A 25,102-nucleotide genomic window follows, 5' to 3' on the forward strand; every position below is an offset into this window, starting at 1 on the left:
ATAATAAGCGTCCCACTCTCCCTTAAATTATGATAGTCATAATACATAATTACTTACTTTTAAAATGCAATTAATATTTATTCTTATTATCTGTATGATTAATTTAACTTTAAAAGTTTAAAATGATAAAAATATTACGAAACTGATAGAATAAAGATATTATCATTATAAAAATGTTAATAAATCAATTGACAAATCTATAATGAGATAGTTCTAAAAACCGAATATGAAGTTTTTAAACATAATGCTTTGTAAGAAAAATTTATAATTTTATCGAAGCTGAAGACTGTAAAATCGAATTATTTTACATTATTCACAATTATGTTGGTAATGAATTTTACTTTCAATTTATTTAAAAAATACTCAATTAGCTTGATTAAATTCGACGCTGAATTCAAAAAATGTATAGTAATTTTTATTTTTAGGGATGATCTTGAATTTAACGGAGAAGAAGAAATAGAAATATTGTCACAAGTATGTGTGAATGGTAATACAAAAATTTCTTCCGCTAAAGCTGAAGATACAGAAGATAATAGTGCTGAATATCTGAATGACTTTTTTTCTGTCCTTCATAATAAGTATGTATTATTAATAAACAGTACATTTAGATATAAACTGTTATTAATCGAGTAAATAGTCCTTTATGTTATGGAGGGCGTGGGATTTCAAAAAATGTGGTACAGCAGATATTTTCTTTAATTGGTTATTATTTATTATTCGTATTGATGTTTACAACTGCTTTGAATGATTATTCGTTTATATGAAATATATTTTTTTTATATAATAAGCATAAATAATGTTAATAAAAATATATTTTGTGGAGTGACATTTAACCTAAAATTCTAGTGGTGGGGATTTGAAGCCAACCTTAGTCCCTTACTTACAACTATTCAAAATCCTAATTACTATATTCGTATGCTACATAAAATTATCGTTTTGGTGTTTAAAAATAGTTATAATTTACTTGAATATTTTATATATTTATAACTAGAAAATAATTTGTAATTTATCGTAATTTAATATTAAATTAAGTCAATATTTTATCTTTTAAGATATTTTTAAAAATTATTATAATAATTGTCCAACTCTCCGTTGAATTATTATAGTCATGGTACATAGTTTACGACTTTTTAAATGCAATTAATATTTATTCTTATTATCTGTATGATTAATTTAACTTTAAAAGTTTAAAATGATAAAAATATTACGAAACTGATAGAATAAAGATATTATCATTATAAAAATGTTAATAAATCAATTGACAAATCTATAATGAGATAGTTCTAAAAACCGAATATGAAGTTTTTAAACATAATGCTTTGTAAGAAAAATTTATAATTTTATCGAAGCTGAAGACTGTAAAATCGAATTACTTTACATTATTCACAATTATGTTGGTATTGAATTTTACTTTCAAATTATTTAAAAAATACTCAATTATCTGAATTAAATTCGCCAAAAAAAAAAAAATTAATAGTCATTTTTATATTTAGGAATGATGTGAAATGGAACAAAGTAGAAGATGGAATACAATGTTGGTCACAAGTTCGTGTGAATGATGATACAAAAGTTTCTTCCCAAAAATTAGATTCAGAAGATAATAGTGCTGAATATCTGAATGACTTTTTTTCTGTCCTTCATAATAAGTATGTATTATTAATAAACAGTACATATAGATATAAACTGTTATTAATCGAGTAAATAGTCCTTTATGTTATGGAGGGCGTGGGATTTCAAAAAATGTGGTACAGCAGATATTTTCTTTAATTGGTTATTATTTATTATTCGTATTGATGTTTACAACTGCTTTGAATGATTATTCGTTTATATGAAATATATTTTTTTATATAATAAGCATAAATAATGTTAATAAAAATATATTTTGTGGAGTGACATTTAACCTAAAAATCTAGTGGTGGGGATTTGAAGCCAACCCTAGTCCCCTTACTTACAACTATTCAAAATCCTAATAACTATATTCGTATACTACATAAAATTGCTGGTTTGGCATTGAATAAATAATAATCATATTCTTGAACATTTTATAAAGTATAATTAGAATAGAATTTGTAATTTTTCGTAATTTAATATTAAATTAAGTCAATATTTTATCTTTAAAGTTATATATAAAAAATATTATAATAAGTGTCCAACTCTCCATTGAATTATAATAGTCATGGTACATAGTTAACGACTTTTCAAATACTATTTAAACTTTTAAAATGCAATTAATATTTAATATTATTACCTGTATGATTAACTAAACTTAAAAAGTTTAAAATTAAAAAAATATCAGGAAATTGATAGAATAAAGATATTATCATTGGATAAATGTTAATAAATCAATTGACAAATCTCTAATGAGATAGTTCTAAAAACCGAATATGACGTTATTAAACATAATGCTTTGTAAGAAAAATTTATAATTTTATCGAAGCTGAAGACTGTAAAATCGAATTACTTTACATTATTCACAATTATGTTGGTATTGAATTTTACTTTCAAATTATTTAAAAAATACTCAATTATCTGAATTAAATTCGCCAAAAAAAAAAAAATTAATAGTCATTTTTATATTTAGGAATGATGTGAAATGGAACAAAGTAGAAGATGGAATACAATGTTGGTCACAAGTTCGTGTGAATGATGATACAAAAGTTTCTTCCCAAAAATTAGATTCAGAAGATAATAGTGCTGAATATCTGAATGACTTTTTTTCTGTCCTTCATAATAAGTATGTATTATTAATAAACAGTACATATAGATATAAACTGTTATTAATCGAGTAAATAGTCCTTTATGTTATGGAGGGCTTGGGATTTCAAAAAATGTGGTACAGCAGATATTTTCTTTAATTGGTTATTATTTATTATTCGTATTGATGTTTACAACTGCTTTGAATGATTATTCGTTTATATGAAATATATTTTTTTATATAATAAGCATAAATAATGTTAATAAAAATATATTTTGTGGAGTGACATTTAACCTAAAAATCTAGTGGTGGGGATTTGAAGCCAACCCTAGTCCCCTTACTTACAACTATTCAAAATCCTAATAACTATATTCGTATACTACATAAAATTGCTGGTTTGGCATTGAATAAATAATAATCATATTCTTGAACATTTTATAAAGTATAATTAGAATAGAATTTGTAATTTTTCGTAATTTAATATTAAATTAAGTCAATATTTTATCTTTAAAGTTATATATAAAAAATATTATAATAAGTGTCCAACTCTCCATTGAATTATAATAGTCATGGTACATAGTTAACGACTTTTCAAATACTATTTAAACTTTTAAAATGCAATTAATATTTAATATTATTACCTGTATGATTAACTAAACTTAAAAAGTTTAAAATTAAAAAAATATCAGGAAATTGATAGAATAAAGATATTATCATTGGATAAATGTTAATAAATCAATTGACAAATCTCTAATGAGATAGTTCTAAAAACCGAATATGACGTTATTAAACATAATGCTTTGTAAGAAAAATTTATAATTTTATCGAAGCTGAAGACTGTAAAATCGAATTACTTTACATTATTCACAATTATGTTGGTATTGAATTTTACTTTCAAATTATTTAAAAAATACTCAATTATCTGAATTAAATTCGCCAAAAAAAAAAAAATTATAGTAATTTTTATTTTTAGGGATGATCTTGTATATAACGAAGAAGAGGAAATAGAAGTATTGTCACGATTATGTATAAATGATAATACAAAAATTTCTTCCGAAAAATCTCTTAATGCAAAATTGTTTGCTGATAAATATTGGAAAGCTTATTTTCCAGTCCACCCCGAAGAGTATGTATTATTAATAAACAGTACATATAGATATAAACTGTTATTAATCGAGTAAATAGTCCTTTATGTTATGGAGGGCGTGGGATTTCAAAAAATGTGGTACAGCAGATATTTTCTTTAATTGGTTATTATTTATTATTCGTATTGATGTTTACAACTGCTTTGAATGATTATTCGTTTATATGAAATATATTTTTTTTATATAATAAGCATAAATAAAGTTAATATAAATATGTTTATAGGCACACACATTTTACCTATAATTCTAGGGGTGAGAGTTTGAAGCCTAACCAAGCCCTTTGGCTTACCACTAGGCAAACACCTAATTACTATATTCGTATACTATATAAAATTGCCGGTTTGGCGTTTAATATACAAGAATCATACACTTGAACATTTTATAAATTCATAACTAGAATATAATTTGTAATTTATCGTAATTTAATATTAAATTAAGTCAATATTTTATCTTTTAAGATATTTTTAAAAATTATTATAATAATTGTCCAACTCTCCGTTGAATTATTATAGTCATGGTACATAGTTTACGACTTTTAAAATGCAATTAATATTTATTCTTATTATCTGTATGATTAATTTAACTTTAAAAGTTTAAAATGATAAAAATATCACGAAACTGATAGAATAAAGATATTGTCATTGTAAAAATGTTAATAAATCAATTGACAAATTTATAACGAGATAGTTCTAAAAACCGAATATGACGTTTTTAAACATAGTGCTTTGTAAGAAAAATTTATAATTTTATCGAAGCTGAAGACTGTAAAATCGAATTACTTTACATTATTCACAATTATGTTGGTATTGAATTTTACTTTCAAATTATTTAAAAAATACTCAATTATCTGAATTAAATTCGCCAAAAAAAAAAAAATTATAGTAATTTTTATTTTTAGGGATGATCTTGTATGTAACGAAGAAGAGGAAATAGAAGTATTGTCACAATTATGTATAAATGATAATACAAAAATTTCTTCCGAAAAATCTCTTAATGCAAAATTGTTTGCTGATAAATATTGGAAAGCTTATTTTCCAGTCCACCCCGAAGAGTATGTATTATTAATAAACAGTACATATAGATATAAACTGTTATTAATCGAGTAAATAGAGTAAATATGAAGTTTTTAAACATAATGCTTTGTAAGAAAAATTTATAATTTTATCGAAGCTGAAGACTGTAAAATCGAATTATTTTACATTATTCACAATTATGTTGGTAATGAATTTTACTTTCAATTTATTTAAAAAATACTCAATTAGCTTGATTAAATTCGACGCTGAATTCAAAAAATGTATAGTAATTTTTATTTTTAGGGATGATCTTGAATTTAACGGAGAAGAAGAAATAGAAATATTGTCACAAGTATGTGTGAATGGTAATACAAAAATTTCTTCCGCTAAAGCTGAAGATACAGAAGATAATAGTGCTGAATATCTGAATGACTTTTTTTCTGTCCTTCATAATAAGTATGTATTATTAATAAACAGTACATTTAGATATAAACTGTTATTAATCGAGTAAATAGTCCTTTATGTTATGGAGGGCGTGGGATTTCAAAAAATGTGGTACAGCAGATATTTTCTTTAATTGGTTATTATTTATTATTCGTATTGATGTTTACAACTGCTTTGAATGATTATTCGTTTATATGAAATATATTTTTTTTATATAATAAGCATAAATAATGTTAATAAAAATATATTTTGTGGAGTGACATTTAACCTAAAATTCTAGTGGTGGGGATTTGAAGCCAACCTTAGTCCCTTACTTACAACTATTCAAAATCCTAATTACTATATTCGTATGCTACATAAAATTATCGTTTTGGTGTTTAAAAATAGTTATAATTTACTTGAATATTTTATATATTTATAACTAGAAAATAATTTGTAATTTATCGTAATTTAATATTAAATTAAGTCAATATTTTATCTTTTAAGATATTTTTAAAAATTATTATAATAATTGTCCAACTCTCCGTTGAATTATTATAGTCATGGTACATAGTTTACGACTTTTTAAATGCAATTAATATTTATTCTTATTATCTGTATGATTAATTTAACTTTAAAAGTTTAAAATGATAAAAATATTACGAAACTGATAGAATAAAGATATTATCATTATAAAAATGTTAATAAATCAATTGACAAATCTATAATGAGATAGTTCTAAAAACCGAATATGACGTTTTTAAACATAGTGCTTTGTATGAAAAATTTATAATTTTATCGAAGCTGAAGACTGTAAAATCGAATTACTTTACATTATTCACAATTATGTTGGTATTGAATTTTACTTTCAAATTATTTAAAAAATACTCAATTATCTGAATTAAATTCGCCAAAAAAAAAAAAATTAATAGTCATTTTTATATTTAGGAATGATGTGAAATGGAACAAAGTAGAAGATGGAATACAATGTTGGTCACAAGTTCGTGTGAATGATGATACAAAAGTTTCTTCCCAAAAATTAGATTCAGAAGATAATAGTGCTGAATATCTGAATGACTTTTTTTCTGTCCTTCATAATAAGTATGTATTATTAATAAACAGTACATATAGATATAAACTGTTATTAATCGAGTAAATAGTCCTTTATGTTATGGAGGGCGTGGGATTTCAAAAAATGTGGTACAGCAGATATTTTCTTTAATTGGTTATTATTTATTATTCGTATTGATGTTTACAACTGCTTTGAATGATTATTCGTTTATATGAAATATATTTTTTTATATAATAAGCATAAATAATGTTAATAAAAATATATTTTGTGGAGTGACATTTAACCTAAAAATCTAGTGGTGGGGATTTGAAGCCAACCCTAGTCCCCTTACTTACAACTATTCAAAATCCTAATAACTATATTCGTATACTACATAAAATTGCTGGTTTGGCATTGAATAAATAATAATCATATTCTTGAACATTTTATAAAGTATAATTAGAATAGAATTTGTAATTTTTCGTAATTTAATATTAAATTAAGTCAATATTTTATCTTTAAAGTTATATATAAAAAATATTATAATAAGTGTCCAACTCTCCATTGAATTATAATAGTCATGGTACATAGTTAACGACTTTTCAAATACTATTTAAACTTTTAAAATGCAATTAATATTTAATATTATTACCTGTATGATTAACTAAACTTAAAAAGTTTAAAATTAAAAAAATATCAGGAAATTGATAGAATAAAGATATTATCATTGGATAAATGTTAATAAATCAATTGACAAATCTCTAATGAGATAGTTCTAAAAACCGAATATGACGTTATTAAACATAATGCTTTGTAAGAAAAATTTATAATTTTATCGAAGCTGAAGACTGTAAAATCGAATTACTTTACATTATTCACAATTATGTTGGTATTGAATTTTACTTTCAAATTATTTAAAAAATACTCAATTATCTGAATTAAATTCGCCAAAAAAAAAAAATTATAGTAATTTTTATTTTTAGGGATGATCTTGTATATAACGAAGAAGAGGAAATAGAAGTATTGTCACGATTATGTATAAATGATAATACAAAAATTTCTTCCGAAAAATCTCTTAATGCAAAATTGTTTGCTGATAAATATTGGAAAGCTTATTTTCCAGTCCACCCCGAAGAGTATGTATTATTAATAAACAGTACATATAGATATAAACTGTTATTAATCGAGTAAATAGTCCTTTATGTTATGGAGGGCGTGGGATTTCAAAAAATGTGGTACAGCAGATATTTTCTTTAATTGGTTATTATTTATTATTCGTATTGATGTTTACAACTGCTTTGAATGATTATTCGTTTATATGAAATATATTTTTTTTATATAATAAGCATAAATAAAGTTAATATAAATATGTTTATAGGCACACACATTTTACCTATAATTCTAGGGGTGAGAGTTTGAAGCCTAACCAAGCCCTTTGGCTTACCACTAGGCAAACACCTAATTACTATATTCGTATACTATATAAAATTGCCGGTTTGGCGTTTAATATACAAGAATCATACACTTGAACATTTTATAAATTCATAACTAGAATATAATTTGTAATTTATCGTAATTTAATATTAAATTAAGTCAATATTTTATCTTTTAAGATATTTTTAAAAATTATTATAATAATTGTCCAACTCTCCGTTGAATTATTATAGTCATGGTACATAGTTTACGACTTTTAAAATGCAATTAATATTTATTCTTATTATCTGTATGATTAATTTAACTTTAAAAGTTTAAAATGATAAAAATATCACGAAACTGATAGAATAAAGATATTGTCATTGTAAAAATGTTAATAAATCAATTGACAAATTTATAACGAGATAGTTCTAAAAACCGAATATGACGTTTTTAAACATAGTGCTTTGTAAGAAAAATTTATAATTTTATCGAAGCTGAAGACTGTAAAATCGAATTACTTTACATTATTCACAATTATGTTGGTATTGAATTTTACTTTCAAATTATTTAAAAAATACTCAATTATCTGAATTAAATTCGCCAAAAAAAAAAAAATTATAGTAATTTTTATTTTTAGGGATGATCTTGTATGTAACGAAGAAGAGGAAATAGAAGTATTGTCACAATTATGTATAAATGATAATACAAAAATTTCTTCCGAAAAATCTCTTAATGCAAAATTGTTTGCTGATAAATATTGGAAAGCTTATTTTCCAGTCCACCCCGAAAAGTATGTATTATTAATAAACAGTACATATAGATATAAACTGTTATTAATCGAGTAAATAGAGTAAATATGAAGTTTTTAAACATAATGCTTTGTAAGAAAAATTTATAATTTTATCGAAGCTGAAGACTGTAAAATCGAATTATTTTACATTATTCACAATTATGTTGGTAATGAATTTTACTTTCAATTTATTTAAAAAATACTCAATTAGCTTGATTAAATTCGACGCTGAATTCAAAAAATGTATAGTAATTTTTATTTTTAGGGATGATCTTGAATTTAACGGAGAAGAAGAAATAGAAATATTGTCACAAGTATGTGTGAATGGTAATACAAAAATTTCTTCCGCTAAAGCTGAAGATACAGAAGATAATAGTGCTGAATATCTGAATGACTTTTTTTCTGTCCTTCATAATAAGTATGTATTATTAATAAACAGTACATTTAGATATAAACTGTTATTAATCGAGTAAATAGTCCTTTATGTTATGGAGGGCGTGGGATTTCAAAAAATGTGGTACAGCAGATATTTTCTTTAATTGGTTATTATTTATTATTCGTATTGATGTTTACAACTGCTTTGAATGATTATTCGTTTATATGAAATATATTTTTTATATAATAAGCATAAATAATGTTAATAAAAATATATTTTGTGGAGTGACATTTAACCTAAAATTCTAGTGGTGGGGATTTGAAGCCAACCTTAGTCCCTTACTTACAACTATTCAAAATCTTAATTACTATATTCGTAAGCTACATAAAATTATCGTTTTGGCGTTTAAAAATAGTTATAATTTACTTGAACATTTTATATATTTATAACTAGAAAATAATTTGCAAGTTCTGGTAATTAAATAATAAATTTAGTCATTATTTTAATTTTCAATGTATATATAAAACATTTTATATTAAGTGTCCCACTCTCCCTTAAATTATGATAGTCATAATACATAATTACTTACTTTTAAAATGCAATTAATATTTATTCTTATTATCTGTATGATTAATTTAACTTTAAAAGTTTAAAATGATAAAAATATTACGAAACTGATAGAATAAAGATATTATCATTATAAAAATGTTAATAAATCAATTGACAAATCTATAATGAGATAGTTCTAAAAACCGAATATGACGTTTTTATACATAGTGCTTTGTATGAAAAATTTATAATTTTATCGAAGCTGAAGACTGTAAAATCGAATAACTTTACTTTATTCACAATAATATTGCAATTTAATTTTAATTTTAAATTATTTAAATGATACTCTATTAGCTTGATTAAATGCTTCAATGAATTCAAAAAAATTAATAGTCATTTTTATATTTAGGAATGATGTGAAATGGAACAAAGTAGAAGATGGAATACAATGTTGGTCACAAGTTCGTGTGAATGATGATACAAAAGTTTCTTCCCAAAAATTAGATGATTCAGAAGATAATAGTGCTGAATTTTTGAATGACTTTTTTTCTGCCCTTCAAAATAAGTATGTATTATTAATAAACAGTACATTTTCATATAAACTGTCATTAAAGGAGTAATGAGACCTTTATGTTAGAGAGGGGTGTTTTCTAAAAATGTGGTTTAGAAATATTTTTTTTAATTGATTTTTATTTATTATTTCCAATGATGTTAGTTTACATCTGCTGTGATTGATTATTCGTTTATATGAAATATAAAGATATTATCATTGCAAAAATGTTCCTAAATCAATTGAAAAATCTATAAGAAAACAGTTTTAAAACCGACGATGACGTATTTATACTTAATGCTTAAGATATTTTTATGAAAATTATTGACTTCAATTTTGAATTATTTAAATTTATTCACAATTATGTTTGACACCAACGTATTAAAATATGGTCTTAAATAAGTTTCGATTACTGTTACTTAACAGTTATTGTAGCATTAAATATTAATTATTAGAATTTTTAATGGGGTTTTTAAGCGGTTCTATTTTATCAGTTTTATAATAATATTTTTTTTCCGGATATATTATTAAAATAAACAATTTTCTTTTTTTTTTTAGGTGATGTTAAATTATTGTTTCTAGATGCAGATCTTAAACATGTTCAAAATAATTTTGTTGATATTCGTATGCAAGTGAATAGAGGTAAATAGTTAAAAATGTATTGTGATTGGATTTAATGTAAATATAAAAAATATAAAAATTATTGTATTGTTTGTGTGCCATTGCTTAAGGGGAGGCCTTAATCACTGGTCGTTTTCCGCCACGATCCATCGTTGTCCCTTATGCCGTTAATCAGTTTCCTACTCTCGCTCACGCTTACCAAATGCTTACCCATGCTAACCTAACCTAGCCGAAAGCAATCGCACTCTGTTGTTTCATTTTTCGGTGTACATATGCCTTTCGACTACCATTTCCTTGTTCCGTAAACGTTAAGAGTTGTTTATCATTATTAGGTTAGGTTAGATTAGGTTAGGGTAACCTATCATTATTCGGACGGTATAATTTTCGTACGAGTTAGTGCATTTACTTTGTATAACTATCGTTGTTAACGTCGATCAAAGTTCTCTCTCGTTTAATGCCAATCTCGAGGTCTCATTCGCCGGTGTACGTCCAACGACCCTGTTTCCCAAGTCTACCGATCCATATAAGTATGATATAAATTCGCTCACCTGTGTGATTTATAAGTCCCGTTCGGTGCAACATTGAGTGCGTTTTACGGTTCGCCAACCCGCCTTGTTTTCGTTTGTCCTTTTTGAGTGTCACTTGATCCCTATCCGTGGCTCTGTGGTGCGTTGGTGCGCCATTTCTTCTTGACGTGTCTGACGCTCGCCGTCTGGAGTTACGTTCACCATAACGTATAAAATTCAGATTCTTTATAAAATTGTATATGCTCAAGTCTAAAATGTATTTTTTTTTTGAGTTGAGTCATTTATGATTATGGGATTTTATATTGATTGAAGGTTAAGATTCATAAAAAAAAAAATAAAAAACTCAAATCATCGACCCACGAATGCGTTCTTTTTTTGAAAGCACGTTAACGTTTACGCGGTTGTTTGAAAAAACACGAACGTGGACGTGAACGAGTACCTTTATTAAGTGAACGATTCGAACACTGAATTAATATTTTATTCTGTATAATAACAATGTTTTTCTTGTCCAAGCGCACACCTATAATACGGTGTTACCCTTTTTTTTCTCGTAGTTGTAAATACCAGTACCCCCATATCACAATTATTTCTTTTTTTTATCAATTATTAAAATGCTTTTATATAATATCATATTTTGAGTTTCTATGTTGCTATCACTAAAAATTTCAAATGAATGTATATAATATGTTAATTCATTGACAACATTACTATCTTCAATTAAATCTATAATTTTTTTTAATTTTTGATTTTTCTATACGATAAAATATTATTTTATACATTTTTTTTTTAAATTTGGCTTTAATTCAATACAGCACGTCATTTTGAGTTTCGTAAAAATATGCAATAACCATTAAATATACAGAAATGTGCAAAAAAAAAGAATTTTGCAAGTGACTTATTATAATTTGTAAATATTTTTGACAAAAATTAGAAAATGTGTTAAGGAAAAAATATGGATTTGCATAGAAATTTGCGTTCAAGTTATGAATAATGAAGAACTTTATCCATATTTTTCTTCACTAACATTATTGTAGTCTATTTCTAAATTTTAGTAACAATAAAATCACAAGAATAAATAAATAAATGAAATTACTTATTTAGAATATAAATAATTTATTTTATATTACTGGTTGTATAATAGTACACAGACTTGCCATATGATATACAATATTCTTTATTATTATAACACATACATTTTTAAATTATTTTAATTTGATAACTGTATGTATCGATCATTTTGAAGTTCTGACAGTTTCTCATTTATTTGAAAAGAAATTTAAAATTTATAGTTATTTGAAAAAATATATATCAATGTATATATATATATAGATTACCATACAATATTATATTATTTAACGTACCTACTTGTACCTGATCCTATGATGATTTTATTACACACAAATACCAAAAAGATAACTTGTTTGGGAACAGTTGACCCGTAACCATACACATGGTTTGCGCATTGTTACCTTTTAGACTTTAATAGTTTGTTTATTAATAAGTAAATTATTACATATATTTTCCTTCCCCCTTAACAGACTTAAGACTGTCCATGAATGTATTCATAGGCGTAGTTAAAAATACATGTTAATATTTGCTTATTAATAATTGTTAATAAATAATATTTAATACTTGTTCAAGTCAAAAATGCATGTTAATTAATTTCTAAATCCATATTCAGTAAATATAGGTTAGAGTCACAAATTCTATGTACGCACATTATAAGTTGTCGAGATGTACTGTTTGTGAGGAACTTAATAACATTTCTGTACTCTTTATCGATGATTATCAGTGTCCATCTGTCACCGAGATTAAATATTATTATTTTCGTGAGCGCAAACCAGTTGTACATTTAATATAACCGTATATTTTAGGTAAAAATTATAGATTGTGCGCAAACAAGTTGCAGCCGTTTTTTCTCGACGAGAATATCACAATAAACTTAATGCTTTTTTTAACCTCCTTTGGACTTTTGCTTTCTCTATTTCTTCCTATGCATCTTATTGTTTTTTTTTTTCGAAAAATAGAATTAATTAGCATTCCACTTGTGTTATTCTTTTATTAACTGAATACAATTTTCGTTGGAACATTTCACTTTTCTAACAATCTTGTATAATTTTGAATAAAAAATTAAAAAAAAAGTCAAATTGCACACATAATCGGTGTACGGAAACGTTTTAACGGACGTGATTTTGACAACATTTATCATGTAATTAATACTTGTCTTATTATATAAAATATAAATATCGAGATCCGCCGGGGGCGCTCTAGGTGCCTCATGGTTCAATATCTGACATCGAGAATGCGCTTCGCACGACCAATCGAAAACCTTCGTCGCCGCCGTCGCCGCCGCCCGGTCGTTTTGCGCGCTTCGTCTGCCGCGCGAAATCGGCTTTTTTTTCAAAATCTCCGTCCCCTAGTCCCACCAATTTCCTCTTAACCGACGTTTTTAGTCGACTCCGTCGATGTTTTCCGCCGCCGCGGCGGCTTCGCGGGCGCGCAACGTGTGCGGGCTGCGGTCGACGCGTCTGTAAAACCGACGTTCGACGGCCGATCATTTTGGCGACTCGTGCGCTGCGTTTCGCCGTTGAATTTATTTAAATCGTTTTATAGTTTTACCCGATCGGAGAAAAAAATCTAAGTGTATCCGTACGGTAAACTGTTATTATGACGCGTGTAGTAAATGTTAATTAATTATTAAAAAAAAAAAAACACCTTATGATATCTTATTGTACGTTTATTATATCGTGTGTGTACGCGTTGTACGTGCAATTTTTATTATAAACAATTATTTTGTAGGCGAAATTTGTTAAAACACGCGAAAAGAAATTATTTATTTTACGTTATTTGCGAATTATACGATTTGTCTGTGTAAAACGACGTTTAACGTGGAATTATAAGCGGCTCCGAAAGATTCGGTTTCGGTTCACAACTCAAACTGTGGTCGATAGGTGTTAGACGTAGGGTCCCCATGATTAGGCAGGCAGGTTTAAATCCCGCCCTGGTGGATATTTCAGCGGCGCATTAGATTACACTGCCGACCAGTTTTTTGCATTTTTTTTTTTTGATTTTTTCATAAAATATTTTTTATTTCAAAATCATTTAGAAATTTAGAACCATTATTATATATGATACGATAAATACGCGTTTAAGTTTACTTCCGTCTATAAAGTTTTTATTTCTGTAAATTAATAAATTAAGTTAGAAATTATTTTTAATAATATTCGAGTGTCACGGTTTTTGGTAATATTGTATATTCAGTACATATACCATTTCACTTATGCGCCCACATTGCCTACCTGGTAGGTTTAGTTGCGTATTAAAATCGATTTACACCGTTGTTACTGATAATGTATTTAACATTCTAAAACACGATTCGACTTTAAATATTTTGTGAACAAAACAGCATCCGTCTAACGACGTCAGAAGGTGGTATTGCATAGTCGGGTATCAATTTACACCCGTTGATGACCAACGGCTAGACACCCAAATGAAAGATTCGACTTCGACTTTTTTACGTACCAAACAACACCGGACTATAGACGTCCGGTGGCGTGTGAAAAGTTGATATAATATACCGAAACTTGAGTATTCAAAGTTTTGATTTCACATATTACGCTCACATTGTCTGCGATCCGACGAAGTCGAATCGCCTGCCTGGTATGTTTATTTGTGGATAAACCGAATTTCACCGGTTGACGACAAACTGTTAGACATTCAAATTAATCTCAAGGTTGTTTCTACTTTAACCTTTTCACGTACAAAACAGTACCAGATTTTCGACGTCAGGAGGCAGGAATCGATTTACACTGGTTAGTGGTTGATAACTGAGGTGGTCCCCTGGGAGCGTCTTAAACGGGGTCTACTGTATATTAGTTAGCGTGTTTGTCATTTCTAGACTACAATTAAATGATTAAAATTACATTGGTGGCATGTATTTAAAAAGTTCCATAGTGCCATACACGATACGTTGTAGGACACTTTGTACGATCAACCGGAAAAAATAAAAACCGCAGACAGTTTGTACTATTTCAAAAAGTAATAAAATGTATATGGCGGACAGTTTGTATTATTTCAGTTAAAAAGAAATGTTGAGACATGAAATGTTAGACATAATTATTTGTTATTTCAAAACACAGGTAATTAACAATATTAACATACATAAATAATAATAATAATCAGGGCTAGGATTTGTATGCATTAACAATTGTAAAATATACATTTTTTTTTTATTTTAATTTTTAGAACCTTTAGTAAGAAAATATGCATTTTATTTACCAAAATATGCATTTAAATTTTTATAAGATAAACATAAAAATATTTATTTATTGAAATACATCAGTGATTGGCTGTTTGTCTTAATATAATATAATTGAGAAATAAAATAAAATAATTTAGAAATAAAATTTATAATTCACATTCAATCGTGGAAATATTTTTAATTTTATGTTTGAAAAATTGGAAAATTTATATTTGAAAAAAAAAATCCAAGTTATATACTTTAATCAGCAGAGCTAAAATTAAATACGAAATATTAATATTAAATTATAAATATTGATTACGAAATATGTTATAAAACATGAATTTTTCGCAATAATATTCTTTTATTCAATATATGCAATAATATGTTTTTTATCCAAAATACGCAAAAATATACAAAATAAAAACACCACCATTTACATACCGTACAAAACGTCCGCGATATGGAACTCAAGCAATAGATAGTACAAACTGTCCGTTTACCACGATACACGATATTGTTAGGTATAATATTAAAAAATATAAAAAAATCATATATTACTGTGAATTAATTTTTATTAAATATTATCGTTAAAATACTAGAAAAAAATGTAAACAAAATGTATGTATTATATCTAAAATTATAAAAAAAAAACCAGACATTGGGTAAATGTTATTCGCACAATTTTTTATACAATCCACACGTGTTATTTGATAACTCATCAATGATGTTTCCGCAATGAACTCCTGTTTTTTTTAGTACGTATAATTTATATAATTTATAGTTAATTTCGATATAGAAGTTATGTTCAATGTTTCAGTACTATTTTTTGTATCTTATATACTTTTAATATTTCCGATTTTTTCAATATTCCGTTTTATAAATTTAAAATTAAAAAAAAAAATGTGAATAGAAATTATAAATACTAACATATTATGTAAATAGTCTATGATTTCAGGTACATTTCCCGTTGAATGCCACTACTGGGGGGTAGCTACTCGCCTAAAGCATTTAAGCTCATAATATTTATACCTTGTCACCCATATGCTTATTGTAAACTAGTTAACTGTTTTACAGATTATATATATTCTATTAAATGTTAAAAAAAAATTTAAAAATATCGTTTATCAGCGTGTATTGATCTCAAATTGGTACACCGATATTATCGTCAATAGTTTGAGAATTTACCTGATCGTAAAACCTTTTTCGAGGTGTTTTCGGAAGTAATTAGAACAGTAAAACAGTCTACTCATCAAATACTGCCTCCCATAGCATACTCTTAGATTATCGATAGTTTTACGACTTTTACGTGTACTATCGATTATTATATCGGTTTCCGCAATGTTCAAAAATATTATTTTAAGATAAACAGTATTTCCCAGACAGATTAGTTTGTCAAATGCAACAATCTTATTGATCACTGATTATCAGTTAAAGATTACTTCATCATCGGCAGTTCAACACGGTCAGTTTTCTTCGTGTACAATTATACATAAACTTAAGTTTTTGACTGTATAATAAAATTATATTTTATCTAAATTATTTTATGTATTGATTTTTTATTATTATTAATTATTACTGTTGAGTCGGTTTATTTACTAAAATATTATAACTATTTATTAACATTTATTATTTTATCAGTTTGTTTAATACGTCTATTAGTTTAAGCCTTATACTATAAGGTATAATATCTAAATAGATTAATTATAGCTATAATTCTGGAGGCAATTCGATGGTCATATGGTAGGCGATTTTTGAGCGCCCCTGTATTTGCATCGAGTACTGGTAATTCAACGTTCCAACTTACTATATACCATGTAGTTTGTTTTATTTAATACTAAAATGGATAAACGATATTTCATAGTTTTTGTATTAATTATAGGTTTATATTGTATAGTCGTGTATAGAAATTAAATGTCAATAATAATATTATTATTCCGGTAGTTTTTCACGTTTTTTTTTTTTTATTTGGTGGATTGGTGTTATGTGGGTATAACATTGTATCGGTTCGATAATTTGGGTGAATCAATAATATCATGTACAAGGATAATTATATCATCATTTATTAATATATAATAGGTATACATGCAGAAATTCAGAACGATTCACTAATTATGCTCACCAGTATTTTTTCTTTATTAATGATTTTATACGAATTCATATTTTTAAGTAGGTACCTATACTCAAGAATCACATTTCCTCATACTTAGATTTTTTATATCATATAAAAACAAACTTCTTTTTTTTCTACAAAAGAATCAGCCTATTCAGTCTTTTTTGTAAATTATTAATCAGATGACTTTTCTAAAATTCTAATGTATCTATCTAAATAATAGTTTTCGAGTTAATTAACTTTGTGTATACCAATAATAATAGGTCAACAATAATGGGTTTGAAAAATGTAAAAGCTATGAGTATTTGAACATTTTGGTAATTAATATTAATGATCATACATTTTATAATTTGTTAAACTTATCCGAGTATAATAAAAACTAAATCCAATATCACATTTATTTTATATTTTTGTAAAACTATTTTTAAGGACCATTATCTTCAATACCTATATATTATCATACGTTTTAATAATTCAGAAACTGACTTGTTTGAGTTTTGATTTAAATCCATTATTCATTTATATTTAACGATTAAATGGATAAGAGCTTTTAGTTTTTGTATTATTATTAAACTATATGTACATGATTTATAAATACACATAGGCATTATATACATAATATATTATTATATAAATTACTAGTAGGTAGACATCTGTATCTTAGATGTATGTTTCACATTAACACATACATTTTTAAATTATGCGACTTTCGTTATACATTTATATATCATCTACAGGTGTATTATACACCGTCCAACGAAAATATACACTAATTTATTTAAGTTTGTATACCTACTAAACGATTCAATTACCATTTATTTATTAATTACCTTACTTATTATGTTAAATTATCAAATTTCTTTCATTGCCTCTTGTTTTAATACATTATTATGTTAACAAATAATAAACCATGGCCAGACACTGTAATTTGCCAATGACAAATTACGTAATGCTCTTGTTATGTTTTAAAGATGTCGGGAAAAAATAATACAATAAAATATAAAAATTTATAATATATTATTCTAGAATCCATTATTATGGACTGTTTATTAAGCTATAAATAAACGCGAGCATCAGCGAACCTATATTATACCGTTGACATAGGCGCAATTAAACCTAAAATTCAGAGAATACTAAAATTGTTAACAGCCAACAAATACCCATCTAACAAATTAATTATTCTCATCTCACCCATTTGAAAAATATTTAAATTAGATAAGATGACTAAAGTAACTTTTTTTTATTTTTTTATAATATTTTATAATAAGTTTATAGATATTTACTTTTTTTTGTATCTTTAAAAGCTAATAATATTATGTGAATTATTTTGAATAATACAATATATTATTAAATAACAGTAATAACTTAATAACAAATATAATGTGTATTATAATTTATTTCTAAACTACCTATTTTCCTTGTTTTTATAGTGTTATTATCGAAAACTAACTAATATGAAGTTATTTTTGAATAATTGTACATTGATAATATTAACTGTGGTAATTATTATTTTTATCAAACCGTTTTATAATTTATTAATCTAAAGTAAAATATTTAAAAATACAAATGTTGAAATAATGAATTTGAACAATCAAAAAATACATATTATATTATTATTATAATTATATACTATATTATATTATATACATATTCGTATTACAGTTTGAAGTGTTGAATAAGTTGTTCAATCTATGTTTATAAAGGTTAATGTTCATAATATTCAGTTTATGGTATGTACATAGACTTAATATAGTATAATATAGTAATGTATGCATAATACATTTTCAATGATATTACATAAAAAATTAAAACAAATGTGTCGTCTTCGTATGGAATATAATATATTAAGTAAATCAATTAATGTTATTTATTAGTTTATTTCTTTGCGTTATTAGATAGGTATATTACACAACATTTTTCAAATATAGCAATAGTTTAATGAATTTATGATATTAGATGTATGGTCAATAGTTATTATAAAATTGTCATGTTAATTCTTTAAATCCGTTTAAAGTGAAATATTTTTTTTATACATAAATCGAAACATAATTGTGGATAATTTGATGTCCATTAAAAGATCGCCTATTTTTTTCAAATCGACTGTAATTGCCATCAATTGATCCTTTAAATTGTTTAGAAGCTTCGAGGGACTCATGCGTTTCAGCATCTCATTTTTGTAAGAAACCAGCAGTCCTGTGATTTTCTCAACTAATCCGCTTTGATCGGATTTGATGTAGGCATCAATAAAGGCATTGATTCCTTCGTCGATTTTTGATTTTGTTAAATTCTTGTAGTGGATACCGGTCATGCTCACCTAAGCAACGGACATAAAACATTACGGTACAATATATTATACTACGCAATCATTACAACACCCATAATATAATGTATAATATATAAATTACATATTAGGCAACTAGCAAGGTAAAGTAGCTCAGGGATGGAATGAATCTTCTTATTTTAATAGAGAGTTCACTGTTTGGTAGTTTTATATAGAATCTTAAACAACGGTTTAAATTATTATTATTATTATTATTTATTTATCAAATATTATATTACAATTTAAAATATATAAACTTAAAATTTAAAAGTTTATTTGAGCAATTCGTACGTTGAAAATTGATAAATCAATAAATTGATTTTGATGCGGTCAGATAAAAATGTGTATTAATTAAAAAGATGAAATTAAATTGAGATCAGAATCTAGACGTCAAGAAGATAGTATAGAGATTTTAAGTGAGATTTTTAAATTTATTTTTTATTTTTAGAACTTCTAGTAACAACTATGGAAGTACTTTAAGTGAGTTAAGGATGAGGAAATATTCACGAGGAGGATATTTAATTTTGGGATTGTGGATTACATAAAATAATAATTTATTCTGAACTTGCTCGATTTTCGTGTTTCTGTTGATGGAATCCTAAAATGTCTAGAGCTTTACCAATGGTAATATTTATGAAATGTTCAAAGTACAAAGAAGAAGTTAAGTTGAATTATACGTATTTGATGTAGTCAATCTAGTGGAGTAATATATCATGAAGAGAATACAAATAATACAATGAAGATTGACTCTAGAAAAAGATCACATTACATTTGTAAATATTAATAATTTATTTTGAGTCAAATTAATTTTCTAGTGTAGTAAATGAAGAGGGCTTAAATTGCTTCTTTAATGAACACCAGCTAAAACAAGGTGAGACTTAGAAACAAAATTACTATCTATACTAGTAACTACAGTGTGAGATTTCAACTAAGAAAAAATATTTTTGATACCAAATGCCTCGATGTTATAATAATAAATATATATATACATTATATATTATCTAAATTATATACATTATATCAGTATACTGATTATTACCAAAACGCTTTCCAAGGATACGTCTAATGTTTTGTTTCTGTTGCTGAGCCGACAATCTCCTTCCGAAAAGATAACCATGTTACAGTCCAAAAACGTCTCGACATTAATATACAACGTATTAACAGCAATGCTAGAATGATATACAAAATTAAAAATGTTTAACATATAAATTATGATTTATGATGTATGAGTGTATTCTGATAAATAGTGAAAATATGTAAGTAACGTATGTGCGTTTGGTTACTATCGAGATTTACGATGCATGATTTGTAAATAAATATAATATATTATACATAATACGTAATAACTAATAAGTATACCAAAATGCGTATAATATATTATGAAAAACTATCATTATTTTCATATATAGTGAATGTACAGACTGGAAAAAAACAGTGGACCTTTCTACTGTGAAGTAGGTAAATTTTGAGTGTATTTAATTAATTAACTAATTTTTGCCAAAGATCAATCATATATGTTGTAAGTAACCTTACACATAAATAATTAATTTTTTTCAAAATCTAACTAGCATTAAAAATACTAAAATTCATATTTACAAATTCTTGAATTTTTTAATACTGGAGTGATTTTTGGAGATAAAAATTTATCTAGATACTTTTTAAATAATAGCCCCTTCCCTCTTTTGAGCTGTAAATTAATTGGCAGATATTTTTTCTGAATATTGTTGACGTATCAAAATCAAAATTTTAGTGAGTAGTGTTTGAGCTATTTAACTTGTGTATAAGGATAGTAGCTCCCAATAATGGGTTTAGAAGAATAAAGCAGTGGTAATATTTTTTAGAAATATTTTCATGGTTTTGACGAGTTTTTTTACAATTTGAATTTATATTTTTAAAAATAAGCTATTAATATTTATTTATAAATAGCTATTAAGTAAAATTAAAATAACTTAAAGGAATCTTCGGAATCTTGTATTCAATATTCGAGATTTTTTACTTGTAAACGACAATTTAATAAATTGAAAATGAATAACTAATAAAAGTCAAAAATTTCAAATATCTATAAATAACTCAAAAATATTCAAAATATTTTGAAAATTATACTAGGCTAGTAAATTTTATTATGAAAATTTGGTGAAAATATTAATTGTTACAATATAGTTATTCATTTTTCGATATTTTTTTTGTTTTTCTAATTATTTTGAAAATTACTGAAAATTCTTCTTAAGTATCAACTAAATCAAATTTGATGCCAGAAACTACTATTTAAAATAAATATCGAAGTATTATTTCTACAAAAAAAGAGTCTACAAACACACACAAAAAAAAATTAAAAATATACATTATTGTCTAAATATAACAACTAAACTAGGGTGAAAATTTTTTTTGTTCTTATATGTTTTATTATCTATACCACAAGACAATATCATATTTTAACTGTTGATAATTATCTAAAATAGATTTCAATATTTCTACAGCTAAATTATACTTATTGATGTTTTTTTTTATCTATATTTTTTAAAAATTAAATCTATATTATAAAATATAAATTAATAATTACCAATTCGATTTTGTATCGGTAGTTTAACACTAAACGTAGTATGTTCTAGAACAATCTTATAAGTCTTATTGTTGACGATTTTAGCTATTTAGAATTTAGATTCTTTGAGAAAATCGTGATAAAAGGTAAAATATTGGTATTTGGTTTTACAATTTATTATTATTTGGACCAACAATTATATGCTTTAAAAACAGGCATAGGTACTTAGATTATGAAACAAATGTTGGTATAAACTAGCTATTTTTTGGACCAATCAATAAAAATATACAAATCCATACAAGTGTTTGCCTTAATTATTATCTTTTGTTTTTCATAAAAACATAAAACTTACGTCATGTTACCGGCACCAATAACGGGAGAATTGTCGACAATCCCCTTCAATGTATAGTCGGTTTTAATTGCCAATGCCGGTATGGTGACTTTAAATTGAGTTGACATGGTGCACACATCAAGATCACATTTTTGTATCATTACATTTTCCAAACCTTCCAATAAGATATTTTTTATTTTAAATTCTGAAATACTGTAAAAATACTTAAATTGTTATTCTACGTGATACTCTAATCAGAGATGGATTTACACAATTGCCGCCCCCCTAGGCAAATTTTATTTTGCCGTCCCATCAAATGTATCAATGAGAAAACGTATTTTGAAGTACTTATTAAACATAAGTTACATAACTACTAAAAAAATAAAATATAAAGACTGATATTAAACAATAACTATAAGCTATGTTCATAAACTGCAGTTCTAGCCAAGAAAATAGTATACCAATATAATATTTTTTAAATATAATCTATTACTATTTTTTTTTAAATAAATTTACCGCCCTAGGAAACTGATTACTTTGCCTGACGCTAAATCCACCATTGACTCCAATAGTCAAATTGTAAATCGAAAACATATATACAACGAGTATTAAATACCAGCTGTTATTAGGTATATGCAATTTTAGAATATAGATCTACGAAACTAAAGTCGCTAGTATATGTTAATTATTGTAAAAATATTGATTAAAATAAATACACACAATTTAACTTTGTCTTTATACTTTTGGAAGTTTTAGAAGTGACTTAATGCTGTGATTTAATTTGTAGAACGCGTGATCAATATAATCGAATATTAATACTATTATTCTGTGATATACAATGTAGATATAATATACAATAAATATAATCACGATCCGGTTAAATAAAATTCATAGTATTATCTGGTTTTCGAAAATGATTGATTAAATATATATGTATACTGTATAGGTATTGAATAGGTACATAGATTTTGTATTATATTGAATAGGTACTCGCCTCATTCCGTTCGTTTCTGACTGATTGAAGACTGGCAATTCAGGAATGTGTATGTGTGCTAAAGATGTCTGTTGATCGGAAATCATAACTTCCAACAGTGACTTCAAGGATTTGTTCAGTATTCTCGAATACATTGTTTGCCCTGAGTTGCATATTCCTTTTAAAATTGCCATATCTATTTTGTATCATATCGGGGAAAAAACAAACACAGAATAATTAGTTTATCGGAGAAAAGTGTACTCAGCACATTATACACGCTTAATAATGGTCGAATAATAAAATTAAGCATACAATATATGACGAACTCAGAATCATTATAATATCACCTATATTAATATAGGAATAAAATATAGATACACTTTGTGCATCACTATATTGATAATTTCAACCATTTTTGTAGACATGGTTGTGCTTGATTCGATATTTAGGTAATGCAACATCGTCCATTTAGTAGTAATGTAAAGCTAAAAGTATCATGGTTCATGGTTGATAAATCATTTGCGTACCCGCATATATTATTTATTAACAGAACCGGAAATGATTATGAATAGCAAGTTATTTTGAACCTTCGAGCTTGAAATTTGACGGTCATAATAATAGTAATATTCAATTTTTGAATATTCAGTCGAACAAGATTAAAAAATTAAAATGTACGGTGAGTAGATGACTCGTAATTACAACCATTCTATTTATCCATGGATTTTTATTGAAATATTTTTAAGTATTTTAATCATGACTATTATTTAAAATTTAATTGAATAAGAGCTGATTTTTTAAATTAAGTTTTAATTCTAGTTAGTTAACCATTAATTTTTTTTTAAGTGCTTATAAAATACTGTACCGTTTTTAAATAATACATCGTAGTTTAGTTAGTTAATTGAAGATTAATCCAAAATCAATATACTTTTAAAAATGGTTATTTCGTAATAAACAAATAGTATCTGTTAATATCAATAAATAATAATTTTATTATAAACTGATTACCATTTACCGGCGCACTTCGATATAATGTATTTTATATAAAACCGATTGTTTAAACTAATTAAATATGTAATGAATAGAATAGTTATTTAGTTATCATAACTAATTTAAAATAAATAAAAAAAAACTCGAAGAGGAAAAGATCCAAAAATGTCTGTATCATTCAAAAGCAAATTTTGCATTAGAGCAATAATAAAAAAAATAAATTCCTGACACAAAACATTCAAATCTATAAGTTGAAAAAATAAAGAAAGAGCTAACAGGAAATAAATAGTTGTAGAATATATAATAGCTAAACTACTGGCTGTTTATGTACTAGATAGGTATTATTAATAAAGCGGAGAGATGGAAACAACTTGAAGAATATGATGTATGGAAATATTAAGAAATCAATAAGATCCCTAAAATCGGCACTATTTGTGGTTGGT

General features: G+C 25.5%; 1 protein-coding gene across 1 annotated transcript; it reads right to left on the reverse strand.

The window, feature by feature from the left end:
• Positions 1–12,156: 12,156 nt before the first annotated feature.
• Positions 12,157–22,903, reverse strand: LOC113559044. Its single transcript, XM_026964671.1, has 4 exons — positions 22,721–22,903; positions 20,869–20,998; positions 19,661–19,823; positions 12,157–12,197 (listed from the first exon to the last, which is right to left on the reverse strand). The coding sequence occupies exons 1-4, from the start codon at positions 22,858–22,860 to the stop codon at positions 12,157–12,159; spliced, it is 474 nt and encodes a 157-aa protein (XP_026820472.1). The 5' UTR covers positions 22,861–22,903.
• Positions 22,904–25,102: the final 2,199 nt, after the last annotated feature.

Source organism: Rhopalosiphum maidis, chromosome 1, assembly GCF_003676215.2.
Source record: "Rhopalosiphum maidis isolate BTI-1 chromosome 1, ASM367621v3, whole genome shotgun sequence".
Taxonomy (NCBI): Eukaryota; Metazoa; Arthropoda; class Insecta; order Hemiptera; family Aphididae; genus Rhopalosiphum; species Rhopalosiphum maidis.